Genomic DNA, 13,745 nt, shown 5'->3' on the forward strand with positions numbered 1-13,745 from the left:
TTTTTTTTTTTTTTTTTTTTCATCTTAGAATTGAATGCATTATTCAGGAAATTTGTGTCCATCTAAGGACATAAATTTTTAAAGACAGAAATTTTCTCTAACTTACTCTAATAGTTGAGCATGCAATGTCTACAAGATAATATTAAAGCAAGGTTCAATTGAGTGAGTACTTTTTTTTTTGATAGATAATTGAGTGAGTACTTATATATCTATATGCATGTATTTTTGCTATACAAATTCATATTTTGATATTATATCACCATCATATATGACCAATCACTAAACATGATACTATGTTGTAATACATGCATATAGATATTTTAAAAAATTGAATGGAATGTAAAATGAGAGGGTGATAATAGAATCATTTTCTAAAAGTGGGTGATAATAGGAGGGAAATTGATTCCATTTACAATACATTTAATGGGATTTTCTTTCCTTAAAAGAAAAGAGAGTGATTCATTGCATGTGTAAATTGTTTTTAATTAGATTATGGTTGTCTTTAAATTCTAAATTTATTGGACCTTCCACTTTTCGTTTTTCCTTGCATTAAAAATTAAAATCAAACACACTACCAAGCAAATAAAATTCTCAAGTCATCGATCACAAACTCTCCAACATCAATACTCATAAGAAAATGGGGAAGACTTGTTTCAAAATGGCTTTTTGATGGTCTTATTTGTCGCAACTTGTTAATCTCTCTCTAATAACCCTAGCTAGTTTGTATTTTTTTTCTCAATATATAAGATAGTAGTCTTTATCTCTCTTAACCATTGATTTTTTTTTTGTTTTATATTATCGTAATGATTGATGAAATACTAATGACAGGTGTATCGTTCTCAATTGTACCAAGAGCTGAGGTAGCTCTACTTCACTGTCGTAGCAATATCAACTGCGTTCTATATATGAAAAACTGTCCGTACTATAGAATTTGTGGCCCACTAGATATCTGCATCTGCTACAGAAAAGAAGAAACTACTTCAAAAGCTAATGAAACTACTCCCAAATGAAATAAGGATGGTGGTACTCATAAATAAAACAAAAGAAAATAAAGGAAAAAATAATTATATTTCAATGTTATGGAAGTGATGGTAGACCACCTCCTCTCAAATATTAGGGATGTTGCAGAAGTTATCTCTGCATCTCCTCTTCTCTTCCTAAAAAAATTAGAAGTGAATGGCTGATAGGGTCATATTTCTGTACTTGTATTGTAGTTTTTGTGCCGCTAATAAAAAAAATTAACTTCCTTGGATTAGTCATTTTCTTCTATTATTGATTAACAATAAGTTTATTTTATTATTTTTTTTTTCTCTTAATGAATAATTAGTTAAAGTCAAAATACTTTTCCACATTATCATAACTGTGAAATAACGTTCCTTTTCAATTAATTATCATATGATAATCATTATATATATATATATATATATATATATATATATATATATATATATATATATATAATTTTTAGTCCAAAGATATAATGTAGATGGTTGAACCATCGAACCATGTGCTAAAATCAAAGGGTGAGTTAGAAGAGAGACTGCTCAGAGTTCCTCTTGAAGAAAATAAAGAGCAATTTTTTGAAGTTGAAATTAATTGGCTAAAAATACTCATAGTCTCTTGATGAGTGATCTCGATTAAGTTGAGAAAGATTATAGGGGCACCCATTTCGCAATTTTTATTTAATTACAAATTTGATCAATTACATGTATATATTAACAAATAAAAACAAGTAAATAAACATACAAGTAATGGATTTGGAGGAATATAATTCTCCAAGGCTAGACTCCTAGGTGGCCAATGCCCATGACAATGAGGAGAATCTTCTAGTGGACTACAAATATTCGGACCAAATCTCACGTATCCGGCCGCCGTATCGAAGGAAGTTTGGATTCCGATGAGCTGAGTATTCCCAATAATGGATCTATGATGATTGGTTGGGACAAATGCTAAACAGAAAATGCTTTTGCCAATATAACTTTCATGCCCAACTAGAATGTTTCATATCTTCAATGTTAGGATTGGTCCGGCAGCAAAGAAGAATGACACATTTTGAACCTGAACCCCGGATAGGTTGTAGAACGTGTCAAACGGGGGTCTAGCGAGGGCTCGAGGAAGATTTAGGGTTTTTGCAATGTAGGCGTTGCGAAAAACCTTGTAAATAGGCTCAGTTAGTTTGGTAAATATTGTACCTGAATCTATAATCACTCCTCTGAAGCCTTGTTTTGTTATTTTGATGCTGTTTTCGGGAATGGGTAGCTGCACGTCTCCAATCCCAAGACCCAAGAGGCCGACATAATAGAAAGTCGGTGTTTTTGGGTTTCGGAGCAAAGGAATCCATGCGGTTCCGCAGGTAGCGCTGCACCAATAAGGCTGAAATTCAACCAACCTGGTGGCCCTCCAAACAAACCTTGCAAGCAATAATTGAAGATGTCAGTGAATCCACGGAGCAGAAGCTGAGTCGGCAATGACAATAGGCCACCTCCCAGGCCCAACAAGCCGTTGGTTCCAGCCACGATGCCATAGTTTGAGTGGCTGCACCCAAAAAACACCTTCGGGACAATGGTGCTTCCAAACGTGAGCGTTTCGAGTACAAGCGAGCCATTGGAGGAGGTGCCTTGCGGATAGTTCACCACGTAGGGACACTGACTGTTGTTGTTGTTGCAACTGTGTTGACGGAGGTGATTACAGGCGGCGGAGGCACAAGGTAGTATGGAGAAGGAAGTGGAATTGAGTGGGTCGAATTTGAGGCCTGGCGTTTGGTCACAATTACATGGTTTACACTAAAACCATGGAATGTCACTCCCTGTGTATAGCCATAAATTGGGTGACTGGAGGGGTACCCACTTCTATTTGAGTAAAATATGCCCCAAGCCCTGTCGTTTGGGGGAAAATCTCTGCGGACATGAAAATGGGTTGGGTGGGACTGTTGGAAAGGGAGTGGAAGGGGAGGAGGAGGTCATCAATATTATCACAATTACCATTGTTACTGAGCTGCAAAACAAGTCCATGATGTATCTATCTGAGAGAGAGAGAGAGAGAGAGAGAGGGGTTTTGACAGGTTTGAGAGGATGTAGATCTTGATTTTTGGATGAATGTCCCCCCACCCAGCCCCCCTATTTATAGGGCCGGATAGAATTATATGAAGAATATAGTCAGATAAAAGTTTTAAGTCATATTATGAAACTTGTAATTAATTAAGTATATCTAGATCGAACAAGTGTGTTTGGGGGTGTACTTCACTATATCAAAGCAGGCTAAGCAGCCATGTGGTTGTGTTGTCTCTATTTTTCCAAAAATAGGAAAAAGCAAATTAACCAAGTCACTTTGAACCACACCACATGGATAATAATGACGAAAATTACAAGGGAAAAAGAACTGCATCATGCATGCATGCAGGGAAGAAGAAGAAGCACATTTTATTTTATTTTTTTGTCAGAAAAAGCACTATGTTAATTAGATTCCCAAACGTTTAAGGAACAACCCTGTCAAAGGATCTTTTACAAGAACGATGACATAAATGCAGAGAAGAAAAACAAACAAAATTGGAGATAAAGAAAGGATTAAGATCTACTGAGATTTTTAGAGAATTTCAGTTTTAGGTATTTTGAATTCAGGCCGTTTATTTTTTATTCAATGGTCATTGTTTTGCCACGTATTCCACTACTAATAAAATAAGGGTAGAAAGAGAGAGAAGTCCCCATACACATAGTGATACTACTACCACCCACAGCAAATTATAAATCTAGCTAGCTACCTAGGAGATTATCCAGTGTTGTTGATGTCATAATTATGAGGCCCCACGATGGATCATGGCCTTTCATTTTCTTTGTCATCCATCCATGATATGTTGATCCTTTATTTGCTTTCAAGTACGTACCACCAACGCCAATCCAATCTATCCGTATTAGGATAGATTCTTCCACAAAACGCTAGTCCACTGTTTTTCCAAATAAACCAAAAAGTCAGTCGAACTTCACAATACACCTGCATGAGTTGGCAAGCCAAATAAAGCGAGCGAAATTATTGCTCTCACTATGGCCTTAATTGAACGGTTGAACCCTGGATACAACTTTTGCATTTTTTTTTTTTTTTTTTAAATATTGGCAGATCTAAAAAACAAATAAAATTGCCACATCAGCCCAGTATAATATATAAGAATGGAATAAGAGAATGATTTTTAGCATTACTCATAATCAAAAAATGCTTCCGCCTCGCAAATGTTGTGGATATTCGTCTATATGTTGATACGTGGGATTTTTTATTTATATATATGTTAAATTATCACTTATCTCATTCATTGATAACACGAGCATAAAGCTCTTACAACATAGAGCAAAAAGTTCTGAAGCAACCATAGCCGAAGCTACGAGGTTATAAGCATCATAGATGGCGTATTACATTTCAGACTCTTTTAATATTCACTAACCCACGACTAATTTTTAAATGAAACAACATATCTGCATCAGACATACTCAAACTGGTGCATAGGAGGTAGCTCTTATTCATCGACCTTGGGAGCAGAAAACCCCCAAGCCAAAACTCATCATCCTCGACCTAAATGCCAGAATACAATTCTCATCTACAATCTAAAGGTCTGAATCAGAAAACGAGTACCCCACAAATCAAATAGAAAACAAAGCTTTATTACAAGCAACAAAACAACAGGAAAATGAAACTAAACCACAAGAACATAAGAATTACTGAAAAATAAAAACAAAAACACAAAGAAAAAACCCAATGCAAAAGCCCCGTTGGAAGGAAAACTACCAGAGGAAACTGGTCGGAGCACGAGGATAGAGCTGCGGTAGTTGATGAAGGACCCGGGCGGAGCCGGAGAGCCAGGTGGTGGAGCTCGTGTCGACGAGATAGAGGACGGTGGATTAGCCCAATCCAAGAGCCCAAACAGATCCGGAAAAAGACATGGCAGAGACCGAGGAGAAGGCTAGGCGGCAATACGATGGGGGTAGAGCTTTGAGACGAAAAGGAGGAGTTGAGCAAAAATGGAGGAGAAGGGCTGAAAATAATAATAATAATAAGAGGACAAAGAAGGGGAAAAGGGCGAAAGAGAAGGGGGAAGAGCACCGCACAGAAAGTTAGGGAGCATCAGGTAAATTGCCTAGCTCGAAAGGGGGAGAGGGCAAGGGGAAGGAGGGGAGGCAGCAAAGGCCACCCTTGTGCGGCGCTCACATCTATTATGTATATATATATATATATATATATATATAGAGGAGACTACTTGTGGGGGATTGAGATCCCCTAGAATTCTTCTTAAATTTAAGATTTTCAAGTTCATAAATCTTAGTCTTCAATTTCATCTAAGCGTATAAAATAAGCCACGTTTTAGAATTTAATGAGAAATCTAACCTTCATCGTAATTCCAGGAACTTGGAATCCAAAAATAGTACGCCAAATATGTGATTTTGTAGGTCATGCACATATGAAATGAATTGGAAGCCCGGTCACCAAAATAGCCTGGAATCTTGTTATGAATTGTCTTGTTGCTCAATCACATTCCTCGATCCATTGAGGAAAACTATGGACTGTGTAACTAACAAGTTGACAGAATCCATCCCCACCTATACCAAGATCCCTCAGTTGTTGTGTTCTTGGGTCATACAATTCCAAGCCTCCATCTTGATTGCTTAGAACTATCAAACCGTCATCCCGAAGCTGTGTTAGATCCCAAAGAAGTGGAAGAATGAGTTCGAATGTTACTATTTTGATCCAAAATCTTTCATCACCAAACTCACTCAACACCCATATATCAAGCGATTTTTCAAACACATTGCCACATTGTAAAAGCAAAGCTACAGAGTTATGGATAACAGCAAGCAATCTCCTGAAAAATGGATTCTTCAGTTGGAGGAGGCAGTGCCTCTTGGAACACCTCATTGCTCAGATCAAAGGAAAGCGCTACAAAAAATGAAATTTTTTTTGACAGGCTATTTTTGACGTAGGTGATTTGAAACATCACTAAATTTTATTTACGTGTCATTAAACTTTATTGACGTGTCAGGCGTTAAAATTTATGAGTGTAAAAAACGGTGGTTTTTTGACGTGTCACTATTTAACACGTCAATAATTTTTGACATGTCAAAAAGTGGCACGTCAAAAAAATTTATTGTGTTATTTTATAACACGTCATAAATTTCTGACGTGTCAGAAAATGCCACGTCAATAAATTTGACACGTCAATCAATTTTCTGACATGCCACTCTTACCACATCAAAATTTTTGCTGATGTGCCACTACTGACACATCAGTAATGGTTGACATGTCAAGAATGGCACGTTAGAAATTTACTGACGTGGTCAAAAATAATTGTAATTTTTAAATTTGTTTTTTTGCTTCCCCCCTATATATTTTTTGAATTTTTTCGGGGCTCTACCTGAATTTTGGATTTAACCTGATATACAATTTACATATGTACTACAACGGAACTATCCATCAATCCATGCAAATAACATAATACATATTGATCAACGTCGATCACAAACATACAAGTTCGATGTACATCTAACAAACTATCAACCAAAACCAGCTTCAAAACACAATAAAACTATACACCAACCACAAACAAAGACATATACACCAATAAAACTATCTCTGATATCATATATATCTAATTACATCAAGAAAACTATCGCAAATACAATTACATCAACAAAATAACTTATGTACACCTAGTGTGAATGGTCAACCATTTGTTCAATCCAAGTTATCATTGATATCAATAGTATCTTCTCCATGATAGCCACTAGCTGCAAATAATAAAACAAAAAATCACCAAACAATATTCTAGAATATTATCAAGTCTTAATCATTGAGCAACGTCACTATATAAACAAAAGTCATCATACTCAACAAATTTCAGATTTATATCTACACCCTCAACATATTTTCGTGATCAAATCAAATGGACGTCACATTCTACAAGGACCATAGTGGTCCATCTCACAATACTAAACACTTCAAATGCAAAGCTCTAACCCACATCCACCACCAAACAAATCATGATATAAACCAAATTCAATAGGATTTGCAACATTATTAATGAGAATCACTACAACATATCCAAACTCTAAATTTAGAAGTGCACATATATATAGGGACAGTTCTAAAACCACATTGACCATTAAAAAATGTCATTACCTGATCCACTATCAACCGACGATGTCACAATCGCAAAAGGTGGGGAAGCTATGTCTGGCGCTCCCTTGTAATGAGTCACCTCGGGCGCGGAGCTCGACCACATCATTTCCTCGAGCCGGCGCAAACGGGCCTCAAACATTGCTGTCATCTGAGCTTTCTTTTCCGCAAGATTCGCAGCCACTTGCAGAGCTACTCGCGCAACTATCTGCTCCTGTTCTGCGGCCAACCGCGCTTCTAACTGTGCCTTGTAGTGTGCCCTCTCCGCCTCAAGTGCTTTGTCAAGAAGTTCTTGTGAGACCGCGGAGTGCCTAGTGTTCTGTGATCGTGCTGTATAGTATGAGTGTATGGTGCCCCGCACAGGTAGAACATTCGGTCCAAACTTCTGAACCCTATCAGCGTACTCAGGTTTATTTCCAATCGCTTGCGCGTACGAGTTGTTTAACGCCCATCGTACCGTCCTCTCTGTCACGCTCGACGATGCTGCAGGGTTGGTGGGTATAAGCTCCTCCATCCTCTCCTGTATGTTACATTAATTATTGATGCGTCATACAACTGTTAATCGCAAATAAATTATCACACATATATAAGCAAAACATCATATGAAAGGTGAGTAGCATACACATCTCTCCTTGACTATGTCATCCGAATATTGACCATCCTTCTTCTTATGTGTGCGGATGTAAGACTGTGCTCGTGTAGGAGGCGTGCCCACACTTACGGTCTGCCGAAAAAATAGAACATACAGATATGTTTATATATATATATATATATATATATATATATATATATCAAATGTTTACATCTATAAGTATAGGATAAATTACACACATACGTCCTCATGTGTTACCCTGGCATAGCTCTTCGACCCAGTGCAATGGGGCGTATTGTTCAATGCTCGCAAGCTCTTCATATGCGCAGCATACTCCTACACAATTAACATTCTTAATATGTTAATACTAACATAATTACAATTAATGAAACTACACAAAATTATAATATTACTCATGACCTACCTGGTTCTTCTTGCTACACCATTTATCTAACAAGATCTCCAAGTCGAAGGGGTCGTACTCGGAGAGCCTTTCTTGCCCCACTCTCGCCCGTACGGTGTCCGGAGTATCGTCCGGCTGAATGGCAAGATCTTTTTTTAACTCGTGCCTCCAAGTCCTCAGCTCGGTGCCAACATCTCGAAATGCATTCTTCTTTATGGCAACCATATTGCATTCGGGCGGGACGAAAAAGTCTACCTGCACAAGTTCAAAATTGATAAATTAAAAAAACAAAAAAATATGTGTATATGTATATACATATAAACACACATATATATGTACAACTTAAAGCGTATATATACATGCATTATGAGTGTTTGACATAATAAAATACACATGCTACCATATAACATTTAGTTAAAACATACCATCAAAGCGTCCCATAAATCCTCCTTCGTACACTTCGGTACCTTCGTCCAGTCGTCCCGTATTCGGACATAATTTCCGCTCCTTACGATCTTACTGGTCATTTGTCTAAACCTCATAGCGCTAAACCTCATAACCTGATTTGCGCTTGCACCCGCATCTGCGGCCGGATGATTCGAATTAGAGCCTGTACTAGAACCCTGTACATGCTTTTCACCGTGATAGTAACAGAGTGTGTATTCTGGCATTATTCCTTTACCCCCTGTCAAGTGGTCGAATACGAAACCTGGCGGATGGCGCCGGTTATTTCTACAAATCTTACAAGGGCAATACATGAATCCATCAGGGGTTCTACAGTTACTAACTGCAAACTCCACGAACAATCTACACCCGTCTCTGTATTCTCTCGTACCTCTAGACCTTGTCATCCAACTCTTGTCCATTTTTTCTCTACGTGCATTAGGAACAAATATATAAGACTTAAAAAATATAAACCTAATTTCAAGCACATGCATATATATAAACCTAATTTCAACTACATAAAAAATATAAACATATATATATATATAGGTTTATATTTTTTATGTGAAAATGTAACTCTCAATTAATTAACAAATATAATAAATATTCGTGGGTATATACGCATTTGTTATATATGGGGACCCTAAATAAAAGAAAACTAGGTTAGTTATTTAATTAACAAATATATCAAGTATTCATGGATATGCATTTGTTATATATGGGGAATAGTACCAAAGTGTATTTTTAACATTTTATATTTTTTATGTGAAAATGTAACTCTCAATTAATTAACAAATATAATAAATATTCGTGGGTATATACGCATTTGTTATATATGGGGACCCTAAATAAAAGAAAACTAGGTTAGTTATTTAATTAACAAATATATCAAGTATTCATGGATATGCATTTGTTATATATGGGGAATAGTACCAAAGTGTATTTTTAACATTTACCTAATCTAATTAATCTTGAAAAACCCAAAAAAAAAAAAAATACTCAACCCAAATTTAAATGCATTTTTGGTGGAGACCCTAAACAAAATAATTCTAACTAGGTTATTTTATAAGGTTTTTCTATAACATCTACCTAGGTTCGTTATGAGGACCCTAAATACAATAAATCTAGGTTAGTTTTTTAACATTTACACAATATGAACTTTAAAACCAAAACACAATTTATTTATGCATAAAATTTATTTATGCATGATATGATGATGATCATATGCATGCCCACAACAATTGTTTCAACTTTTATATAGAGATTACATGAAAGAAATAGACTTGAATAGAAATACATGAAGAATTGGGAAAAAAAAAAAAAGTAAGTTTGAAATTAGCCTTGTTAAATCGTCACTGATTTCAAAAGTTTAAATGTCAAAGAATTTGTATGAGCCTGTATAATTTCAATTGTCTAGCTTGCATGGCATTTAACCCATGCAATGTAAACAATATTGCTTGGGTTACCAAAAGCAGGCAAAGCTAGCCCAAGTTCAACTTAATTTCATGTTGCATAAAATTTGCCAAATTTAATTGATTTAGTAGATTCATTGGTTATATATATAGCACATGATCATATATATGTAAAAAGTATTAAAGTTGATTCTGATGTTGGCTTTAATTTGCTGTATATAAATACACTAGAATGTGCATAAAGCTTATGCCTTCCTATTTATGGACAAGAGAAAGAACATTGACTAGATTGTTGGGTTTAGGGCAGCCCGCCCTCCACTCAAACTCAAACCAACCCTTGAATATTCCTTACTAAGGTTGGGGTACCCTTGGCCCAACTTAACCCACAAAAATGTGAAAACCCTATTCCACCTTACAAATGCACTAGCCTGCAGTACTGACAATATCCAACTTGCTGAAAAACTTAAATCAATTCATCTTGATTTATCTTAATGCATGAAAAAGTTAAATCAACCCTATTCCACCTTCCTCCTTGAGATTTGTCCAAGTAAATTTTGATAATTGAAATCAGAGACTCATGATTCTCTACTATAATTTGTCAAAGTTATGAGCAATTTATTTTTTAACATTATATAATGCATCCAAACATATATTAATACAATATAAAACATATATATAAACATATAAATAAAATAAATTTAAAAAACATATATTTGCATCCAAATTATCATAAATAAATAAACAAACACATAAATAAATTTAAAACATATAAATTAAACCATATATATATATATATATACCCAATCGGCAAAGAAGCTACAGTCGGAGATGGAGAAACTAAGGCCGGGGAACCGCCAAAGACGAAGACAGCGACGGCGAGGACGAATGGAGACGTACGGCATCTGGCCGTTAGAGAGAGAGAGAGAGTGAGCTAGAGCGGGTGAGAGAATGAGAGAGTGAGTACTGTGAGATGGAGCTGGGGATATGTGCGGCGACGGCAGAGGAATGGGTGGTCGGCAGTGAAAAAAATCGTTGAGAATGGGAGCAGCTGTGCGAGCTGTGCGCGGGAGGAGGAAGAAAGAAGAGGGAAAAGGAAAGAAAAGGAGCTGGCATGGGGATCCGTGGCCAGATCTAAATTCTTGACGTGTCAACATGCGACACGTCAAGAATTTCTGACGTGTCAAGAATTTCTAACGTGGCACATGTAGCACGTCAGAAAAGGGCTCACGTGCCACATGTGGCATGTCAGAAAAAGGCTGACGCGCCACATGTGGCATGTCAATAAATTCTGACGTGTCACATGTGGCACGTCAGAAAATGGCTGATTAATTAAAATAATTACCTAACTTAATTACCATAAATAGCTATATATGTTTTTAACCTAGCTAATTAATTATGGTAAGCTACTATAGTTACGGTAAGTTAATTATTTAGTTAACTTACCATAATTAGTCCGGTTTTTAATTATAGTAATTACCATAATTAAAACACGGCTAATTATATATGGTAAGTACTTAATTATTTAATTGGTAGTTAAGTTTTATAAAACCTAGCTAGCTACTAATTAACTGTTTAATTTTTAAAAAGAAATAAATAAAAAGTGCCTCTTATATCACTTGATTTTTTGATAGTCCATGAAAGGTGTATTTACCCTATAATATATATATACTTAACAGCTATATATAGCTAGCTAGATAGGTTCATATACGTACCCTAGCTAGCTATATATATATATATATATGAAAGGTCAAATTAAACATGTAGGATTAATTTCAAAGTAAAAATAATCAATGCATGTGAAGTTTTCGTATATTGTGAAAGGCCTTAATATATATAAATTATAAGCCTATAATTCAAACACATTAAATTTTATGATTTTTATAACATTTTAATGGGTTTTAATATATATATATATATATCTTACGGAAACAATAAAATTAATTACAATAATCATTATACACATAGCAATTAAATTTTGTTATTAATTATTAATTGTTATGGACAGGAATTTTCTCCAAACCGGTATGGAGGAAATCTAGATTAAAATTAGTGTGCATTTTAAATGTTTATAAACATTTGACACTATTTTATATGGGTTGGAAAATATTTCCTCCAAACCGATTTGGAGGGAATTTCTGCATGTCCAATTGTTATTAATCGTTAATTTTTATTAAAACTTTTTTTATAAAATTTTTGTTATTAATTTTTATTAATTGTTAAATATTTTTTAAATACATAATTAATATTATTATTTTTTAATGTGTGAAACAATGACACATTAATATTTATTGACGTGTTATTTTAACACGTCAATAAATTATTGGCGTGCCATTCCGCCACGTCAGTAAATATTGACGTGTCACTTTCACACATCAATAAATAGTTTACTACATCACTATATTAAATTATTAAAATATAATTTTTAAAAATTAAATTGAATTTAAATTTAGCAACGTGTCAATATTTGACACGTTGCTATTTCTTGACGTGTGGAATGTGCCACGTCACTAAATATTGACGTGGCACATTCAACACGTCAATAAAATAATTATTGACGTGGCAAAAGGTGGGTTACTGTTTGCCACGTCAAAAACATACCCTTTTTTTTAAGTGACGCAAGAATGGGTGGAAAATGTCATTTTTCTCAGCAGTCCACCAATGATGAACTCCCTTTAGGTATGAAGGAAAACGAGATAAACCAAATTTATAAGCTGGGTTAGCGGATGAATCAATCTCTCTCCAGGAATCAGTACTAAGGCTGTACACGGCAACCTTGGATCGAGAATCCAAGTTCTGAACCCTAACCACCTTGTAATCATTAGTGTTTGGATCAAAACCGAAGCCAAAGTTAGAAACAGAGAGTGGCAAATCCGGTTGGCGGTGGATTGGGGGGGAGCATCTTTGATTCTCATGTCGCAGGGTTCCATAACACTACCTGATCATAATCACCCTGCACTGCCCTATCCTTGCACAGAATACCAGAAAAACAAAGTATTCCATTGCAGGGACCGAAGACTCTCACTACCCCGGCAACCTTATCCTGAAACAATTGTAATAGATCTACATCCCCGGACAGCTCTAGGGTTTCATTAGAGAGCGTGGAGACACGCGGTTGCCCCAACCCATCCCAATCATGCCTATGGAGGATCGTCCCACGATGGGGATTGTGAGAAGTGAGGTGCTTGGTGATGAAATCAGGGTATGTCATCAGACTGCACCAGGATTTACATACGCACCTGAATCGCACCAGAGATTTGACGGGCAGCCTTGATAGGATTTCCATGTGCACATCTTCTGGGAGCTCCCTTTTCGACATCGTTAAACCTAACCCACTTGCTAAATCTGCAATCAAGAATCCAAGGAAAAACAAAAATAATCAAGAAATTGTATGGGATTTTCATGGCCAAGAAACACAATGAAGAAGAAATAAAGGAAAAAGATTTTCTTTACCGTTGCATTTCCTTTTCCTCATTGCATTTCTTTACCGTTGGTCTCTCTCTCTCTCTCCACCGCCTTCTTCCACTGTTCCCTAGGGCTTCTTCTTTCCCGGTCAAACATATTTATCAGGCTGAGAAAGGCAACGGAACGTTTGTTTTGCCTTCAGCGTTAGTCACCCACGACGTCGTTTTATAAGATTAAATCGTGACCATCCATTTTCTTTACAGGAGATCTCCGGTTATTTGAGCAACTGCACGTAAGCCAGATCCTTTATTTTATTTTTTTTTTAGGCGGAACAATTATT

At 36.0% G+C, this 13,745-nt stretch overlaps 1 protein-coding gene and 1 pseudogene across 3 annotated transcripts; both read right to left on the minus strand.

The window, feature by feature from the left end:
* Positions 1 to 1,698: 1,698 nt before the first annotated feature.
* On the minus strand, positions 1,699 to 2,984 carry LOC148587092 (protein ASPARTIC PROTEASE IN GUARD CELL 2 pseudogene; annotated as a pseudogene).
* A 3,541-nt stretch (positions 2,985 to 6,525) lies between these two features.
* On the minus strand, positions 6,526 to 13,544 carry LOC132173941 (uncharacterized). 3 transcript variants are annotated; one of them, XM_088514778.1, is made up of 8 exons: positions 13,454 to 13,544; positions 13,240 to 13,345; positions 8,573 to 9,020; positions 8,169 to 8,402; positions 7,988 to 8,080; positions 7,775 to 7,876; positions 7,156 to 7,672; positions 6,526 to 6,764 (listed from the first exon to the last, which is right to left on the minus strand). In XM_088514778.1, the coding sequence occupies exons 1-8, from the start codon at positions 13,473 to 13,475 to the stop codon at positions 6,712 to 6,714; spliced, it is 1,575 nt and encodes a 524-aa protein (XP_088370904.1). In that variant the 5' UTR covers positions 13,476 to 13,544; the 3' UTR covers positions 6,526 to 6,711. The 3 variants fall into 3 exon arrangements, with proteins under 3 accessions (XP_088370904.1, XP_059441610.2, XP_088370905.1); XM_059585627.2 differs by lacking the exon at positions 7,775 to 7,876; XM_088514779.1 differs by lacking the exon at positions 8,573 to 9,020 and having other exon boundaries at positions 13,454 to 13,540.
* Positions 13,545 to 13,745: the final 201 nt, after the last annotated feature.

The sequence above is a fragment of the Corylus avellana genome, chromosome 3 (assembly GCF_965113065.1).
Source record: "Corylus avellana chromosome 3, dhCorAvel1.hap1.2, whole genome shotgun sequence".
NCBI lineage: Eukaryota > Viridiplantae > Streptophyta > Magnoliopsida > Fagales > Betulaceae > Corylus > Corylus avellana.